Genomic DNA, 18,975 nt, shown 5'->3' with positions numbered 1-18,975 from the left:
CTGGACCTAATGCCCTGTGTCTAGTGGGTACGGAGTATTTTCTCTCCCCTTTAGTGCCCGTCCCTTGCCCCCCAACATTAATTTAAAGAGTGGGCACACAGACAAGGAAGGGAAGCACTGAAGAGGCTTAACTTTTTTTCATCCCCAACTTTTCTAGTTCCCAGAGTAACAGGGCCAACTCATTAGCAAACCAAAAATGAAGTAAGAGCAATATATTCAACTGAGAATCGATCCTGTCTCTGTTTGAAGCCATGTTTCCTTTTCAGATGGCAAATGTAAAGGTCAGAGACCCGGTGGCCCCAAAGAAGGCACACCTTCCACGAAGGAACCTGGGGAAGGAGTTTGAAAAATAATTGGTCCATAGTAGGTGGGGTTCTATCCTGCCCCCAAACTAACTGCTTTTACCTTCAGCCCCTAGTCACTAAAGGCAGATTACTGTATAACCCATCCTGGAAATGGGGACACAGGCCAAAAAACCTGTAGCCCTATGAAGAGATACAAAAATGTTACCTTTGTAAAAACCAAACTAACTGGAATTGTTTAATTAGGAACATAGGTTTCTGAAGTCAAAGCAGAGTCAAGGTTTTTGAAAGGAGTATTTTCACACCCCTGGTTTATTCCTTTTGGCCACATCCATTTGGCAGTTTCTACCTCCAGTAACTACTGCTATTGCTAATCCCTCTGACTCCTCCCTAACCCTCCCCTCCACTCATTTGCAAGGAAGGACTTGAAAATGAAATTGTACAATTCAATTTAAAATATAGAATTCTTGAAACCCCCAACCCCACAACTAGGCACCTTCCTTACTCAAGTCATTTAGTACGTACAAAATCATTTTAAAATTGAATTTCATTTTGTTTTGAGCCATCTGTAGTACTTCTTGTGATAAAGCAGACACCCAGGGGATTGCAACTGCAGCATTAGAAACTGTTACCCTAAGCTGGGGGATACCTTTGCACCTCAAAATGGATTATGGGTGTCTCCTCCCATTACTTCACCCACCGCATCTTTCTCCAACAGAGAGATGGAAGAGCCGAAGAATCCTCTTAATCCTGCCCATCCTTGCCAGAACTTGACCCACACCCCTATCTGATCTAGTTCATTTACCCTTTATTTAAAAAAATCTTTTAAAAAGAAAAGTAATTTAAATCTTCCAGGATCTGTACAGGATTGTTCCCTCTGAATTCTAGAATGATATTCACCCATGAACCAAACCAGCCTTACCTGGTCTTTTCCCCAGACTAGACTCCTCAGCTTCCCTGTGAGTAGAAGGCAGGTGGCTAGTAATGACCAAACTCATCCACAGCCACAGAACTGGGAGGGTACCAGATCCTTGTTCTTTGCCCAGGATAGCTGACCTGACAATGGCTCATATTTGCTTATATTTGCACCTTAACCGCATTTTCTCAGTTCTGACCAATCACAGCCAAGCTGGCCCCTGGCTGGACTTATGAAGAGAAGGCTTTATGTGTGCCTATTCAAAATAGCAAAAACCAGGAGACTTTTAAAGGCCTCTTTTCTCTTTTAACTCTGTTTCCACACCCTATTCTAATTGATTTTTCTAAAGTGCGCAGCCCATCAATAATGCAGGAAGTGGGGTGGGGTGGAAGAGTAGATATGAAATTAGCCATATTATAGATGGGGATACATTAGGCTGATAGATACTGTATGACAGATAGAAGCCAAAACAAACAACAGACACAGTGCCAGGAAATCCTGGACTTGCTCTGCTGAGAATAAGACCCTGGGAACTTGGAGCGAGAACACGGCTACCACAGGGAGGAATAACATGAGGGGTACAGAACCCTAAGATCTGAAGGGAAGTGTGGAAGGCAGATGATGTTACTGGGAAAGAGGTTTTTTTCCTACAAAACCCTCCTTGGGTTACCCTCAGTCCCAAGAGAACGGCTCAGCTCTTTTCATGGGGAGGTGAAGTGCTTGAAATACATGGGACCTCAGGTTCTTTTGGACTCCTCAGTCTCTCACAGAAAGTCAACAGAAAACGGGGATCAATGCTCAAGAACTAGATGGAGGTGGAATAGTTGCATATGGCATGGTGTGGGAAGGAGGTAGGAGGAGTTCATATAACCCTTGGGGAGAAGGCCAATGTTGAGCCCAAAGGCTTTTCTAGGCTGCAGTCAATTGGTTCAAGTCCTGCTGGCACTGCAGATGTAAATGTAGCATGTCTGGAGAATGGCACCTTGTATGACAACATGCACAAACTGGCTTGAGCACACAATCACAGTGATATATTCCTGGTTGGGTTTTTAAAAAAAAAAACCTTTTTATTATTTAATTGCAAGTAATACAAATATTCCAAAAATATAAACAGACACTTAATGGCGTCAAACATTTCAAGTTTTGGAATAAAACAAATTTCTCCAAGAAACCATTAATCTGTAACCAGGGTAGTCAGAATCCTATAGCATGGGTGATATGGGGACACAGTCCCCCCTCTACCCTCCAAATCCAGCATTCCCTCAAGTGGAAAAGCAGCACAAGACAGAGGAACTCTCACACCTAGGGTCCTTCCAAGCAGAAAAGCTTGCCTTTAAGGCTGGAAGAGAAAGGTGTGTCCTCTCCAGGGAAAAAGGTCTGGATTCATTAGAGAAGGGGGCTGGCCAACCAGCCCCCCTGCAGAGTTCAGGTTTGAGTGAGGCCAACTGCTTTTTAAGAGCCCTGTTCTGCAGAGGAGCCTGAGTCATGAATGGACTCCACGACAGCCTGGGACTCTGCAGTAACACACAAGCCAAACACCCTGGGTTCCCCTTATTCTCCCAACACCCTGGAGGCAGTGGGAATTGTAGAGGTACCTAGTCTCCAATTTCCCAAACCTTACTCGTTCAATACAAAGGGAGATGCTCTGCCCATGGCTTGGGCATGGAGAATTCTTTAATATGGCACAAGGGGCTCCCAGGAAAAAAGGCATGGGGCAGGGCAGGGCCAGGAGGCTGGCTATTTTTAGACTTTCCATGATTAGCACATCCGAAGTTTCTGGGTTTTTATATAAAATGGTAAAGGTAAATTTACAAGTTTACAAAATAGTCAACATCTTTGGGAGGCAGGAGGGAGCTAAAAAGTCCCAGACAACACTTAAGGCAAATTTACCCAAGAATATTTCTTTCCCTGTTCAACACTTGAGTTCATGGTCCAATTCTCAAAAATCTTTCAAGTCCAGGACACTGCTCTCTCTGCCTCCCCAGCCTGGGATCAACAGGCCTCTGAAGAGCATCCTCTCTACAATGTGCAGAGCTCAGATGCTTAACCCTGACCCTTTCCCAAAATGGCCCTTTGTTTAAAGCTTCCCCCTATGAGAGGGATGTGAACATCAGGCTGTTTCTAAAGAGAAGCCCAATCAGAGACAACTATTGTGTCACTGAAGAAGCAACTTAAAGAACAAAATTTGGCAGAAGGGTGTATTCCTGGAATGGTTGGTCTATGTGTGGGATGATCTCTCTAATGAAGCTCTTCAGCTGAGACCTAGTTTACATGGGGCACCCCAGCTGAGCTCTGCTCATAGCCAGGTGAGGTAAAGAACTCTGGTCACCCTTTGTAGAGAAGACCTCCACTTGCTTAAGGACTCTTGACCTTTTCAAAGTAGGGGTGGGGGTAAATTAACAGCCCACCAATGGGCAAAGGGAATACTTCTTCCCCTAGCCCTGGCTCATTCCAGAGTAAACCTAGTAATAACTCCTCTTGGGACCAGGTACTGTTTCAAACTACTTTTGGCAGGGCTGCCATGAGGTCCTGTTCAAATCTGGTTGAGGTGAATGAGTGATAGTTCTCTAAGGGAACATGCTTTAGCTGGAAGACCATGAAGATTGGATAGAGGGGCCAGGACACATGACATATTTACAGCTGAGTAAAAACTAGTGGCTATAGTGCAGGGATGCCAAGTATACTGGGCTTCCTATGGAAAGACAGTAAGTGTATGTACCAGTGGGCCAGGGAATATTGGCATTTGTTGCAGGCCACTTAAAGGGCATCTCAGTAGAAGCAAGATAGGAATGTCAACATTACCCCTCCCCCATCTTCTTTAGAACCATATTCAGGGCAGCAACGGGGTGGCACAAAAGGGCCTGGAAAAGAGGCTTAGGAATGTTTTTCAGCACAGTCGTCTTTCATTATTGCTCAGGTATGCTTCAGGAGGTCAATGTCTCAAAACCCCTAATAGCAAAGGCAGGTGGGCTTGGACCAGATGTCGGGAATGTTTTCACTACTGCTCACTCAGTCTTGAGAAGCTAGTAGATAATGGCCTGGAGATAGGGAGGATTAAGTTCAAAATCTACTCCCCTCCCCCCAACTCTTCTGTGATTGCTGGCCATGGAATCGGGCATTAAGTATGGGACTGATGATTAGGTTTATTTTTTTGGTTGTTGGTTTGGAGGTTTCTGTCAGCACCTAGACTCACCCTACATAGAGTAGAGAACCAGTCTTAGGAAAAGCTGCCACAGAGAAGTAGAGAGAAAATGGACTCAGGAAATTTTGTTCTAGATCTCCATAGCTTTTAGGTCCCTGGACATGTACTCCCTGGTACCATCTTGGTAAAAAACCAAGGAAAAAAGATGGAAACATTACAACAACAATGGAGGGAATCAGAATTGGCACCAAAGATTATGTTAGAGAGGGACTATAACCAGAATGCACACCAAAACACAATAAAGTTGCTCTCCCCTTGATCTTTGTCCAGTTGGCCATTTCCTGAACTGCCCCCCTCCCCGCCAAGAAAGCATTTGAAAGTCAGAGAGAACGGTGGGGAAAAATCCTGCGTTTTAAGTGCACTGTACCTGAAGCAGCGTGGAGTTTCTTCAGGGAAGTGGGCTCCTAATTACTTCTTAGGTGATCTTTTGGTTCCGAACTACAACCATTCCAGCAGAAGCCAAGACTAGAGCAGAATGTGATTACCAGACAGTGCTGCTCACTTGGGGTTCACCTTATGAAATCCCCAAAGTGCTTCCCAATAGATCAGAGCTCTCCAAACTTGGAAAATGATTCCATTTTGTACATGTGGCTTAATAAGAATGAATGCTTTTTAAAAAAAGAGCCCCTGACATCATGCCGACTCTGAAGTGCCTATCGATTGTGAAACCTCACACCTAAGCATGCCCTGGGTCTCCCTTCTCCTTTCTTTTCTGTGTTACTAAGGCATTTGCAGGAAGCTAGCATGCCACAACAAAGAGAACCATTTGTTGGTTCTTGTTTATTTCCTACCTACCGGATACAGGCCCATGCAAAGGCCTCACTAGTCCATTCCTTTCCCAAATTCAACTGCTTGGAATGGGAAATGGGAAAGGATTCTGCTCAAGGAATTGAAAAAGTTTCAATGGCATTAAGACTGCTCCTTCCTGTTCCTTTGAAGAAGGATCCCTGAAAAAGAACTGTTCTCTAGACTTCTCTCAAGATCTATAATCTGATCCATGACTCAAGAGTAATAGAAATTCTGGCTTTGAAAATTCCTCTTGAGCCTCTGACTCCCTCATCCCCCAGCTTTCAGCTCAGAGCCCAAGCTTCTTACAGCAACAAACCAAGCCCCACAATCCATTTTGAGAAAGAGAACTTTAAAACAAAGTCCCATCAAATGAAATCAATTCTCTGTCCTGCTTTGAGGGTAGGGAAGATTTCTTGCCCATGGTTTCAGAAATGTAACTGGGTTGTGAAGTTGAGGGAAAGGCCCCTCACCCCCCAAATCCCAAGCTAGTGGGAGAAGGCCAGGAAGGAGCTCTTGACAGGTGGCAGTGATGGCCCCTTGGACCTGACCCTCATGAACATGTTTGTGAGGCCAAGGTAGAGGCTTATAGGATGTCTTTTTTCCAAGGTCACCATGGGTCTCGAGCAAAGTTTTTGAATAGTGTGCATTTGGATCTGATGCCAGTTTGCCTACATATTATGCTGAGAGTAGCATATCCCCACCTCCTTGGCACAGGCCCCGCATACTAGGGAAGACTCGAAGTTTGGCAATAGAGCACTAAATGGTCTTTGTTCCCATGAGAGGTCAATGGCTCTTGGATTGACCCTCTAGGAGACTACTGAGCTCTGGCTCAGGGGAGTTCGACCTTTGATCGTTCGACTCTTCCCCAACCTGAATCACCATGTCAAGGCGAGAAGGTGTCGGTGTCATACACATACACACACATACATGTTCACAAGTGTGTCCCTCTAGTGCCCAGGTCATGGAGCAGGGGGTACTAGTTGTCACTGGTCTGCTGTTTGCCCATACTGTCATCTAACTTGCCCTAATTCACTTCACACTTGTTTCTCCCTGCTTCCTGTTTCTGCCATCCCTTCCTGGCTGATAGCAAAGGCACAGTGTGTCACAGTCCCCTGCAGTCCCAGACGCTGCTGAGCTTGAGAAGGCTACAGTGCCCTCAGCTGCCCAAGGCTAGTATAAACATCTTCTGCTCCGCTTAGCTCCTCAAAGATGGGGATCAAATTCAGCAGCTCTGTGTCTGTCATGTCGTCAAACCAGGACTGCACAGGCACCTGTAGAAGAGGAACAAGCAGAATGAGGAGGCAGAGGTGACCAGCATCCTTGGATTTTGGCTGAAAAGTTCACCGGATTCCAGGATTTCCCTCTCTTCAAAGTAGGCTGAGTTGTGTTAGCCTTCCTTAAGTTAGAAAAGGTTATCTCTAGAAGTTAAAAAAGGGACTAAGATAAGCTTCCTGGGTATCCCATGAGCTCTAGAAGACAAACCCTTCTGAATGGCTCTTAGCGCTGCCTTTTCCCAGCTCGACTTATTCTACACAATAAACAGGATGGAAGCCTATTAACCCTCCTCCTCCATCTCAACTGTTAGCCAGGGGCTGGAAAGAACTGAGACTCAAGCGCACTCACTGCGTTCTCTGGGTGGAAGATGTATGAGGCAGGAGAATTGTCTAATATCAGGGTTTTCCTCAGGTCTCTCCCTAATCGGCTGAGGTCCTTGACATAGCAGCCCTGATGGAACACACAAGACTCCCGGAAGAGGCGGGCCCGGAACACGCCACACTGGTCCAAGAGATCGGTCACAGGGTCAGCATACTGTGTAGAAAGAGGAAATCTATGTTTGGCTCAGCCCTTCCTTCCCTGGGTGCCCCAGGTTATCTAGCAGAGGCACCAATCTTTTCTCTGCCTGCTGCCCCCACTCTGTCCCAAGATACCTTGGCCAGGCTTGCAGTGAAGAGGACACACTCAAACAACTCCCCCATTCGCCTCAGGAACTCATCCACATAAGGCCTCTTAAGCACATAGACCTGAAGAAAACCAGAGGGAACTGTGAGAAGGGGAAAGTTGGAAAGGTTGGCAAGTTTTAGGTGAAAGCTTAAAACCAGTCATCTGACTCTTTTCCCAACCTGTTCCAAAGAACAACAATGTGTGCTCAGACTTCACTTGTCCTAAGCCGCTGGGCTGCCATGAGTAGAAACCTTCAGCCCTACTGACCAAGGCTGGGCTGCTCAGCATCACTCACCTATACTCTTCTTTCATCATTAGGTTCCATCTGCCAGCTTAGGGCCAAGACCATTTCCAAGGCCCAGGGTAGAAAATGAAAACATGGTGGGCAGGGCTGGAAGGTATGTCCTGGGAGTGTCTGCTTCTGGCAGGGTGTAGTCAGCTGCCTCCAGAAACAAGTAATCAAGAATAGGCCAGCAGCTGGACACAGCCTATCCTGGATTACTTGAACCTGGCTGCAGCCTTTGCCTGATCTTCCTGTCTTCTTCAGCTCTGGCAGGATAATCTGTTGGAGTCACCAGTGGGCAAAAGGCGGCCTTGCTCTCAAATTCTACCTCCTCCAGAATCATTGCCGAATCGATGGGCAAAAGCTCCCAGTGCTCACCATCCTCGTTCCCAATCTTTCCTCTTACAAATACTTGCTCGATCTTTCTCCAGCTGCTCCAATTATGTACTTACCCCCTTATTGTCCTCCACCCCTAAAACATTTATCTGTGGCTTCTCAGAACATCTTGGTTTAAATGTTTTCCCTTTTGGGGTCTGTATGTTATAATTACTTGTGAGACTTTACAAAGTCTTAACTGGCCTCCCTCTGCAGATCATCTTACACAGAGGAGCTAGAATAATGTCCCCGAAATGGCAGTCATCATGTCAGTCCACAGCATCCTACTGCTCCCAAGGGCCTTCCCTCCAAGGCTGGACCACTTCCTCAGCCTCCTCTCCATACTGTGCATATGCAATCTGCAGAACAAGTATGCTTGTTCGTTCATTCCGCAAATGCCATTTTGTTGGAGGACAATGACAGCCTCCTCCTTTCTTTACCGAAGCGTCACACCCAGCTCTTTCCACCTTTAAACCTCACTGGAAGCTCTTCTCCAGGGATCCATCCCTCAATCATCTCCTCTCCCTGCTCAATTTTTCATCAGATCATTCCAAGCTTGTCTATTCCTTGTACTGTGTCCTCCTTTATACAGCGTTTTGTACATGGTCAGTCTTTTTCACGAGTTTATTTTGTGTCCCTAGCTCGAGGGCCCTGAGGGCCAAACTCAGGTCTCTTTAAGCCCCAACAAAGAGTGCTTAGCAGACCAAAAGGGGCAGCATAGGTGCTTACAGAGTGCCAATCCCAGTAAAATGGCTAACAAAAGACTTGTCAGGCTATGACAGTGACCACCAGGACAGCCTCATCACCACGAGGATGGTTTTCTTCAAATTCTCAATAGGCCATAGGGACATCAGTGTCCAACCCAAAGTCTGTCCTGACCCTCCCAGGCTTTCTGACTGGTTGTTGCCCCGGCCAGGCAGACAGCCTGATGAATCGCTCATCTTTAATTCACTTCCACTATCACATGTTGCTTATGACCTGATCCACAGTGACTTCTGGCCCCAGGCCTCAAACCCATCAACATGCAGAGTCTTGCTTACCTGGTGAGTTGTCCCCTCAATCTCCACAGGCACTATAAAGTCAGCATTGTTGATTGGCTAGAAGGAAGAAAAGTCAAGGAAGGGGTCAACATAGCAGAAAATGGGGAGCCTATTCTCAGCGAGTCAGTCTTGGACCTCCTGGTAAAAATGGCAAGGAGGATTCCTCCTCTGCTATTGTTTGGTAAGAAAAACAAAAGCCCAAAAGGCCACTCATGCTTAGAGTACTGCAAACCCCACATCAAGCACCTTAGCAACTAGCAATATAGGGCCCACACCACACCCATGCCTCCATATTTTCATCACTGCTTTCTCTTCCTGGGCATGAAAAAGAATGTTGTTTGAACACTTGGAAGCCTAAAGGAAGATTCTTTCTTTCTCTCTTTTCTCCCCTGAACTAAGCAGGGTATATCTTAATTAGGTGCTATGCTCATTCCTGGCCAGACATTTCTACTTGTGTTGCCTTTCCCCTCTGCCCCACTAAGGTTGCTGTTGTTGCTGTTTCGTCAGTATTTAGGTGAAACTGAAAAGATTCTCATGAAAACTAAGAGAAAGGCAAGAAAAGGGGGAAGCTAGGTGGTACAGTGAGTAGAGCACTGGCCCTGGAGTCAGGAGGACCTGAGTTCAAATCTGGCCTCAGACACTTGACACATTTACTAGCTGTGTGACCTTGGGCAAGTCACTTAATCCCAATTGCCCTGACTTCTCTCCAAAAAAAAAATGGATGGAGAAAGGAAAGAAAAGAGGGCTTTATTCAACTTATTTAGACCTAGGGCCTATACCCTGAGTTAGGTGACAACAGCATTAACTTGTGTTTGGCTTAGTGGAGGGTGAGTTAAACCTAACTGATGTGGGTCCAGATATTTATCTAGTAGTCACAGAACTTGGGAAGCTGAGGTACACAACAAAATAGCAAAGGGAACTCTCCCTCCTGCCTGTCTGTCCCTCGTTCTCATCTAACAAATATTTATTAATCACCTACTATGTGTAAGATACTCTTCTAGCTTTTGCCTGCATTCTCCTTACTTCCATCTCAGTGATCATGCTAACCTCCCAAGCTGAACACAGGAATAGCAAGGGGGCCTGAGAAGTCAGATTACCTTGAAGGAACTATGCACGAGGGTCTCGTCCAAGTCAATGACCACACAGATTCTTCCTTGATCTTGCTGTGTCACCTCTGGAAGCAGGCATGTTCCTGGGATCTGAAAACAAAAACTCAAGCTACTATGACTTCTCCAAATGAGAAAACTAGGTTTCCCTCAGGAAAACTGGGAAGGACAGAAGCACTGCCACAGCCTGCCCAGTGGTATGAAAGTTTGGCTAAGCAAGAGAACAGACTTTAGGATCCACCTAGAAGATGAAACCCTGAGAAGAGAAAGGAGCCAATGGGTGGACTGGATAAAGAATTTTAAAAAGTCTTCATGAAAACTCTAGGCAGAGAAGACTCCCTAGTTTCCTAACCTCCCCCAGACACAAGGTCCAGAGGGGAGAAACCTGACAAGTTCTCCCTGGGATAGAGAATTGGCCACAGGAAGAACTGTCATTTTGGCATATGGGGCAGGGTCATCAATTTCAAGATGGAAGGGCTTGTAGCATTAGTAAAAATACTTTGCTCCCTAAATTCTTAGAGCTAGAGGCTCTGAGAAGGAAGCATTCTTTACCACCACCAGCACCACCACTACATCCCTGCCCCCATAATGTACTCACTGTCCAATAGAGACAAGAGCTTCAATGCCCCAAAGCCAACACCAGGGATTTTCTAGCTTTATTCCTATAAAGCTCGCCAGAGGGCAGGAAGTTGGCCTGGGCACTTGTTTGTCTCAGGGCCAGACTTAGAATGGCACTACTAGAATTTAAATACCTGGTAAAACTGGTACTGAAGACACTGGAGCAGATCTGACTAGAAAGAGAAAGGGAAAAGTGTCAGTGAAAGAAGCTCCTGTTTTCCCCTTCCAGTGTTCTGAGTCTTCTGTTTCAGACACCCACCCTAAAAAGCACTTCCCCTTCATATTTCAACCACCTGGTGGAAATGAGAAGCAATATTATAACTTCTTCCTCAGAGCAGTGTAAGGTGGCTCCCTAGAGCTAAAGCCAAACTAGTTATGCAAAAGAGACCTTTGGAGACATGGGCAGCTACAAAAGAAGTAAAGTGGGTACCAGGGTCTAAATGAAACATAGTTCCTGTTCACACATTTCCTGGGACTAACCTGTGAATTCTCAGCTCCCTCTATTTTTTAAAAAAAGATACTAAGGAACAGAGCTAGATTAAGGGACTGGCCCAGGACATAATGTGTGTAAGGGATAGATTCAAAGTCTGAGCTCACTCATAATATCTGAATTTTGGTCTCTTGCTTTGCTCCTATGTAAGCATATGTATCACATATTTCCCAGGGATATGATAATTGGAACAGTTGGGTTTTTTTTAAGATATTTTATTAAAACTTTATTGTGACTGGGATTGGTACAGTAAGGGTCCTGATGGCCTACCCAAACTTACTCTATCCTTGGAAACACTGAATGATAGTCATTGTAGAGGAAAATGATTTTTTTTTTGAAAATGATTTTTATTAATTTGCTTTCTAAATGCTGTTTTGTCTCAGGAAGATGGTCCCCAAAAATGTGAAGCATAAGTTCAAATTCTTAGGACAACCATAACCCCAAGTCTAAAAAACTCAAAAGCTACAAAGGGGTGTAAAAGCTGCTATCCTAAATTGGCTAGATCTGGCCACGGGGACATGAAGATAGAAGACATGTTCTCTTTCTCTGAGGATTGTAGAGGATTTCTCTGAGGAAAAAAAAAAGAGTTAATGCTGCAAAGTCTACTATACAGAAATGCAGATTAATTAGTATAAGCTAAGTCCATTAAATGCTAAGGAGAATGCTATACGTAAAGGAAGGAGTTGAGGTAGGTGAGGTTAATCATGGAAGGCCTTCATTAAAGGAAGTAAGACTTGGGGATTGATTTTTTTGAGGAAGAGAATATGGGTGTGGGTTTTGAGCTTTGCAGCTGACCTGACAGAGGCAACTACCAAGAGGGAGGGACCATGATTTCCTAAGTTCTATTGGGGCAGTCAACTAGGGATGTAAGTGGGTTACGGAGTCATGGGGTCAAGGCAACAGTGGCTGGCACCCAGCAGTCACACGTGATAGCCTGAACATGCAGAATCAGAAAAATGGCAGACAACTTTAAGGAACTACTTCTGTCTACTTTAGGCCAGGGCTTTTCATTCTCACAGTCCTTCCTCTATAATCCCACCCCTACTTCTCAGGGCATCCTTATTACCTTGGCAATAGTGTTGGTTTCCTCCTTATACGAGGCAAGCTCATTGCTGCAGCCTGACTGGCCAACATGTTGGGCACGGAAGCAACAGAAAAGTGCCTTGAAGATGTTACGTCCACGAGGCTTCTTGGGAGAGGACTTGGAGACCAGACCTAAAACAGAGACGGTGATAAAGTGTGAACTGCAGTGCACACATCTGGATACCACTCCTCCCATTCCTAGGGATGCCCATAAGGGAAGAGTCTCTTGTACTTATTTATTCCCCCAGCATCCTTACTCAGTGGGCAGAGAAGCTCAAAGGTGCTAGGGCAAGGGACTGAGGTACTGAGGATTTGCTCCTAGTCCCAGAAAATGAAGCCAGGGCAGGAGCTCAGGCATCCTGTTCCCAACTTGATGTGCTACTTTACCCTAGAGCTGTGGCTTCTGGCACGCACTATGTTGAGCCATTCACAAAGTGATGAAGACCAAAGAAATGGCAGTAATTGTGACACAAAACCAAAGTGTTTCAGGTACAACCATCCCTCTCCAATAAAGAAGGGTCAGATTTCCCAGCCCATTAGTTGATTTACCCAAAGTGGAGTTCCCATTCAGCATCAGGCTAAAAGCCCCTGGAAAAACCACAAACTCTGAGGATTAAGCTTTATTTTCCTTTGAATCCTCTCCCCCACAGCCAATTTCCTTGGAAGATGTATAACTAACATTCAATTACTCAATATGGATTATCCACTTGCAATGGCTACCTATAACAGTTCCTGGATGCCTTGCTCACCTTTGCTCAGCACACTGTGTTTCTTTACCATCTAACCAATTTAAATCTAAGAAATACAGTTAATTTAACATTAGGTTAAGCAGAGCATTACCTGTAAGATGAACCCAAGATTACAATGTACTTCTGATCTCACTCTCTTCAATGTAGATCTGAACCTATCCATGTCTGTTCATCCTATGCAACTCTTGTTCACTTCCTGTCATAAATCCACCACAGGGGGTCTACCCCATGTGCCAGAGACCTAGTCTCTGTCTAGAAAAACATAGTGGGTTAGTCAGCCACACTTGTTACGCAGTCTGGTGCAGTGGAAAGAGCACTGACTTAGGGTCAGCAGACCTAGATTCAAACCCTAGATCTACCACTATCTTGATGACCTCAGGCGAACGACTCTACTTCTCTACGTCTTCGTTTCCTGATCTGTAAAATGGGGCTGACATTTTTACTAGCTAGCTCATGGTCTGGGGGAGGACTGAAAGCATTACTTAAAGTAAGACACATCTCTTGTCCCTTTCCACCTCAATCCTGTATCCAAAATGTCCCACCTCAGATCTACCTCTGCAATTCCTGCTTTATAAATAACAAACTTCCCTTCATTTTAGATTTCTTTCTCTCGTGTTTCTTCCATTTCCTACCACACACTGACCTGGTTCACTCTTCATACCCCGACTCCTATACTACATTCTTCATCATCCTTTCCAGTACTGATCGCATCTTCTCTCTCACTACCACCCTCTGCCTCCCCCCAAATCACTGATGCCAGAAAGAGGAGTCAGAGCATTTCTTCTCCCAGTTGCAGCAACTTCTTTTTTTGAGGTTCACTCTATCCCAGTTTATGGGCCAATCCAGATCCTGGTCATAGTTATCTATTGCCCTTCAGACATTTCTCCTATTTTCTCAATGTATTCTGGGTCACATACTCCCCCTCCATAACAAGTCCTGCCCTGACCCTAAGGACGTGAACATACTGTTCCTTCATTCAGCCTAACTTCCAAGTTCCTCACTCTACTCAATTCCCCCGACCTATCCTCCATTCTACCTCAGTGATACACAGGGATGGTCACACCCTTAATCTTTTCATCACCTCTAAGTGTTCACTTACAGGATTAAGAACCCTCAACTTCCTTATTCACTCACACTGTCTTATTGGTCCCTCTCTTCCTAAACCTAACTCCTCTTAAATCTATTTTTTATCTTCACTATCTCTTCCAATCTCTCCACCCCCTCAGTACTTTCCTCCCATGGCATCACCCCTGCTCTGGCCACATGCTCCTCCTTTCCCAATCTCAACTCTAAAGTTAACCAGTTCAGGTAGGTGCCTTTGCCCCTCATCCTATCACTGCTCAGGCCTTAGCAAAACAGCTCTGGGCTGCTCTAATATACCGGGCTGCTGAGTTCAGCTGGAGGAAATCACGCAATGATGCGAATTTCCCCCACTCAGCTCCATCCCCCTTCATCACTGTAGCTATTCACCCTCCTCGTCTGTTCTCAAGTTGTCCACACCCCTGCTCCTCCCACATTCTCCACTACTTAGCTGAGTAAATCAAGGCTCCCTCTTCTCCCTCTATCTTTATCTTAAAGTCTTCTGATATCATCTCCTGCTATTCTGTCTTTACTCTGGTCTCAGATGAAGAGGTGGCCCTTCCCATCAAGGTCAACCCCTCTACCTGTAGCCTTGATTCCTTCCCCTCCAGTAAATTGTGTACACTATCATCTCCACCTCTGATTTCTGGTGTCTACTAGCTCCTTGTCTGCTGCTTACCGATATACCCAAGTCTTCCCTATCTTTGAAAAACCCTCACAAGAACTTGCCATCCCCACTACCTAATGACTATTAGATAGATATCCTCACTCTCTTTCCCACTTTCAGCCAAACTCCTTGAGAAATAAAATCTATTACTTGATATTTTCACTTCCTCCATCCCCTCTCTATCTCACTCATCCTGGAAGTGCGGTGGCTATTCACAAGCCCAATCTCAACTACTGCTCAGCACGGGAGCTTGGACCTGTTCAATTTCTGTCTTGGTATGGACACTTGGATTAGCTAACCCCATCACAGCTCTGAACTCCAGAGCTCAGGAGATTCCCCAGCCTCAGCCTTCCCAGTAGTAGAGATTACAGTTGTTAGACACCATGCTTGGCCCTTCACTTTCTTCTATACCCTCATCAATTTGGCCTCTGACCTCACCATTCAACTGAAATTGCTCTCCCCAAAGTTAGCCATTGGTCTTTAAATTGCTAAACTTAATGGACTGTTCTTAAACCTCATCCTTTGAGACATTTCTCCAGCATCTGACCCTATTAACTGCTTTTTCCTCTTGGATATATTGTCCTTTTTGGATTTTCCTGACACATTTCTCTTTTGGCTTTCCTCCTACCTGACATCCCATCCCCTAACTGTGGGTGTACCCTAGATCCAGTTCTAGACCTTTTCTCGCTTTGCTTTTTGGGCAACCTGAGCTCCTGTGAGTTCAATTATTGCCTCAATGCAGATGATTCCAAGATTTATATATCCGGCCTTACACTTTCTTCTGAGCTCTAATCTCATACCACCGTCTAGCAGACACTTTGAAATGGATGCATCCTAAAATCAACATGTCCAAAACAGATCTCATTCCCCCCACCCCCCAAACTCATTCCTCTTTTGATTTCCCTATTACTATTGAACGTACTACCATCCTTCTAGTCAGTCAGGTTTACAACCGTGGAGTCATCTTTCACTATTCGCTCTTACTTATCGCACATATCCACTCATGGAAAATGTTTCTATCTATGTGACATCTCTAGCATCCATCCGTCTTTTGCCACTCACATAGCTACCCTTCATTACCTCTCACCTCACCTCAACTATTGCAATACTGTCTCCCTACTCCTATCCATCCTCCACATAGCCTCTAACATGAGTTTTCTGAGGTACAGATATGACCAGGTTTCCCCTCACCAGTAAACTCCAGTGGCTTCTTATTACTTCTAGGATCAAGTATAAATTTCACTGTCTGGTACTGGTGCTCATGAGAAGCTTGCTCCTTCTTACCTTTTAAAGGGTTCTTCCTCTCCTTTCTATGTTCTATGGTCCAGCCACTGGTTTGTTTTTTTTTCTTTACCTGTGATTCTCTGTGCCTTTGCACTGGTTGACCGGTATGACTGGAATACACTCCTTCGTCACTTTCACCCCCTTGAAATTCTTCCTTCAAGAATCATTCTAAACCTCATGTTCTCCATGAAACCTGCCCTGATCCCCTTGGCCCCGTGTCCTCCCTCCTTTCGGAAACTGACTTGTATTTATTTTGTGTATATTCATATTATCTCTCCTTTTAGTATATAAGCTCCTTAAGGGCCGGACTTTTTACTTTTGTCTTTGCACTCTCCTTCCTTTTTATAGAACTTTTCACTTTAACAAATGCTTGCTGATGGACAGAAACAAAAATGACTTAAAAGTTATTTTCCATTTCTGAATATCTCTTACTTTGCTCTCTCTCAATTAGCACAGCTAATGAAAAGTTGCTTGTGGTCTCAAGAACCAAGCAATGCTAACTCCTAGTCAGCAGGTGGTGCAAGAGACCCATTCAGCACAGCAAATGTGGCCAAGGCTCCAACAAGCCTTACTATCTATAAGGGATTTATTCGAAAGGAAATTCACATCTGAAATGTCCTGAGTTCCGTAGTCTATCCTAGGTCTGTTAGGCCATTGATCATCAATTCTGAGTTACAAAGGAACTAAGACCTGATCCAGACCCTTCATTTTACACAGGGGGAAAACGAGGTCCAAAGAGTAACTTATCCAATGTCACACAGAGCTGGGATTGGAAACCAGATCCACTGGGCCATCTCAAACAAGCATAATATGGTAGTAATAGCTAAGATTTATCTAGTGTCTATGAAGTCAAAGTCACTTTCTTTACAATGCCCTACAGGTAGGCAGTATAAATATTATCTCTGTTTAAGAAGAATGCAGTGGTCACCATTCCAGGTCAGAGTTACTGTTTTCCACTCTGCCTATTGCCACCGAGCCAACTGGTTTGCCCTAAGTGAAAGTTACATGGAAGCAAGAAAATCAAAGACTAAATAAATGTCTCAGTCTTTGTAGGGCAGAGATTCAACATAAGCCCCTGTGGTGTTGATGGATTTTTTTTTGGTGGCGCAGTAGAGAAAGGATGAAGCATAGAAGGTGAAGCACTTGGAAAGATCACAGACAGCTCATGGATTCTGGCCCCAAATGTTCACCCGGAGTCTTCATCCTCTGCCTTACCAGAACTGGATTCTTAGAGCAGTAGTTTCCACTTCTTAAGAGCAGCCTCTATGACAGCCTCTTCTGAGAAAAGACAAAACTAGGAACTACTCTTTTGGACCAAGAATGAAGCAGGAGTAGGACAGCTACCCGTCAGCACTAGCTACCAGACAACCCTGCTCAGTAACTTAACTCCCATTCAACAAGAACAACAACATGAAAGATAGAGGATTTCCGGCAGGTGCAGCCTGGGGTGATAGAGAGACCACAAACAGATGGTTTAAGTACCCACAAGCTTTCCAACCAGCAAAGTTCAGAGTGCTCTCTTCCCCTGTACTCTCTGCTGTCCATCTACCACCTAAGGTGGGCTGGGGCCAGAGTTCTCTTAGATTAGTCCAGTATCTAAAATCATGGAAACAGTAAACATCTTACCAGCAATCATCCTACCATTTGGTTTTCTCAGTGCTTCAACCATAGAGGCTCATTTCTATCTGCCTAGCTCCATTCTAGAATCTCAGAATTGGAAGGATCCCATAAAATCTTGGTTTTAGGCATTTCCAAGGTCTAAGTATAAGATGGCTGAAGTGATACTTGGTGCTCTCACTCCATCTCTACTGAATGTCTACATAAAGCCAACTGTTCAGACACAGAACACAGCAGCAAGTACTTAAGGGTAAAGCTCATTGGCTTTTTCTGTTGTTTTAATTTTAAAAAGAGAGTGTGTGTGTGTGTGTGTGTGTATTATATAACTAGAAATCTAGTTCTGACTAAGGCAGTCATTTTTTATATCTGCTCTCCTCTGACGGCAATGACACAGCAAAGAAGAGGGAGACACAGCTCAAAGATTAAGACCAGAACCATAGTCCACAGCTGGAGACTTAGCTCTCTGCCTAATGTTTTTTTTAAAAGTCAAACATCCTGAGCTCCTCTACATAACAAAACAGACCAAAAAAGCATTCAGCATTTTCTAAGGACAGAAGTCATCCTAAGAGTCAGGGAGCGAAAGGGGGGAAGTTAGCTGGCTCTGGGTCACAGAAGGGCATTGGCCAGGCCCTTTAAGCTCCTCCTCTAGTTAGACAGTTCTGTCTGACTAGCAAGATTAGCAGTGTTGGGCCTATGTTCAGATCAGCTGGCCAGGGCCTTTCCTCCCTCCAAGCTCTAAAATCTCAAGGGATTGAGGATCTCAGGGAAGTGTAACAAAGATCATCAGTTGATGAACTTTAGAAGACACAAAGAGCTTTGACCCCAAAGGCAAGACCAGGCCCGATCCATGATTTAAAAAGGACCATGGTCCTGAAGGAAATGAAACAAAAGGTAGATCTTCTAGAGCAGTGAGCAAAGTCAATTTCACACTCACAATTGGGCAGTGGGAAGGGTGGAGGAGGGAGTCTGTCTGTGGTCTTGGCTTTGTTTGTTTGAATGCTTCATCTTTTGCTTCCCTCAATTCTCCCCAAAGTTTTAGTTTTGGAGGACCTGTTCCTTTATGCCTGGCCCTCACCTTGCCATGTAACACTAACAATTCATACCGTTTCATGTTAAAGAGTGATAAAAGGGCCTTGAATTTTTATTCTGGAGAGGTAAAACATGAAGGTACCCAGGCCTTGCCTTAGTGTAATGGAAACAACACCCAATCAGGTGTGGGTTTAGGGGGCAAATCCTGGAGGCTTTACGCCTCAGTTTCTTCATCTATAAATGGTGATAATGATGATCTTATTATTATGAGGGCCAAAAGAGCTATGTTGCCCCTAAAAGTAACTTGGGCAAAGTGCTACACAAATTCAAAGTACTCTTAATTTGGGCAAAGATACTCAATTATTTTACTCTTCCTGTAGATTATGACACACTTGAGGGCAAGA

The 18,975-nt window shown here is 44.8% G+C and overlaps 1 protein-coding gene across 1 annotated transcript in view; it reads right to left on the bottom strand.

Annotated features, from left to right (window-relative positions):
• Positions 1–2,259: 2,259 nt before the first annotated feature.
• CTDSP2 (CTD small phosphatase 2) overlaps positions 2,260–18,975 on the bottom strand; it is a 29,068-nt gene continuing 12,352 nt past the window's right edge. The window contains exons 2-8 of the mRNA XM_036759341.1: positions 12,129–12,277; positions 10,707–10,745; positions 9,946–10,047; positions 8,849–8,905; positions 7,138–7,230; positions 6,833–7,018; positions 2,260–6,480 (exon numbers count right to left, since the gene is read on the bottom strand). Of these exons, the coding sequence (XP_036615236.1) occupies positions 6,355–6,480; positions 6,833–7,018; positions 7,138–7,230; positions 8,849–8,905; positions 9,946–10,047; positions 10,707–10,745; positions 12,129–12,277 (752 nt within the window). The 3' untranslated portion in view covers positions 2,260–6,354. The remainder of the gene's footprint in view (positions 6,481–6,832; positions 7,019–7,137; positions 7,231–8,848; positions 8,906–9,945; positions 10,048–10,706; positions 10,746–12,128; positions 12,278–18,975) is intronic.

Source organism: Trichosurus vulpecula, chromosome 5 (genome assembly GCF_011100635.1).
Source record: "Trichosurus vulpecula isolate mTriVul1 chromosome 5, mTriVul1.pri, whole genome shotgun sequence".
Classification (NCBI taxonomy): Eukaryota; Metazoa; Chordata; class Mammalia; order Diprotodontia; family Phalangeridae; genus Trichosurus; species Trichosurus vulpecula.
This window is presented reverse-complemented; position numbering and strand designations above follow the sequence as displayed.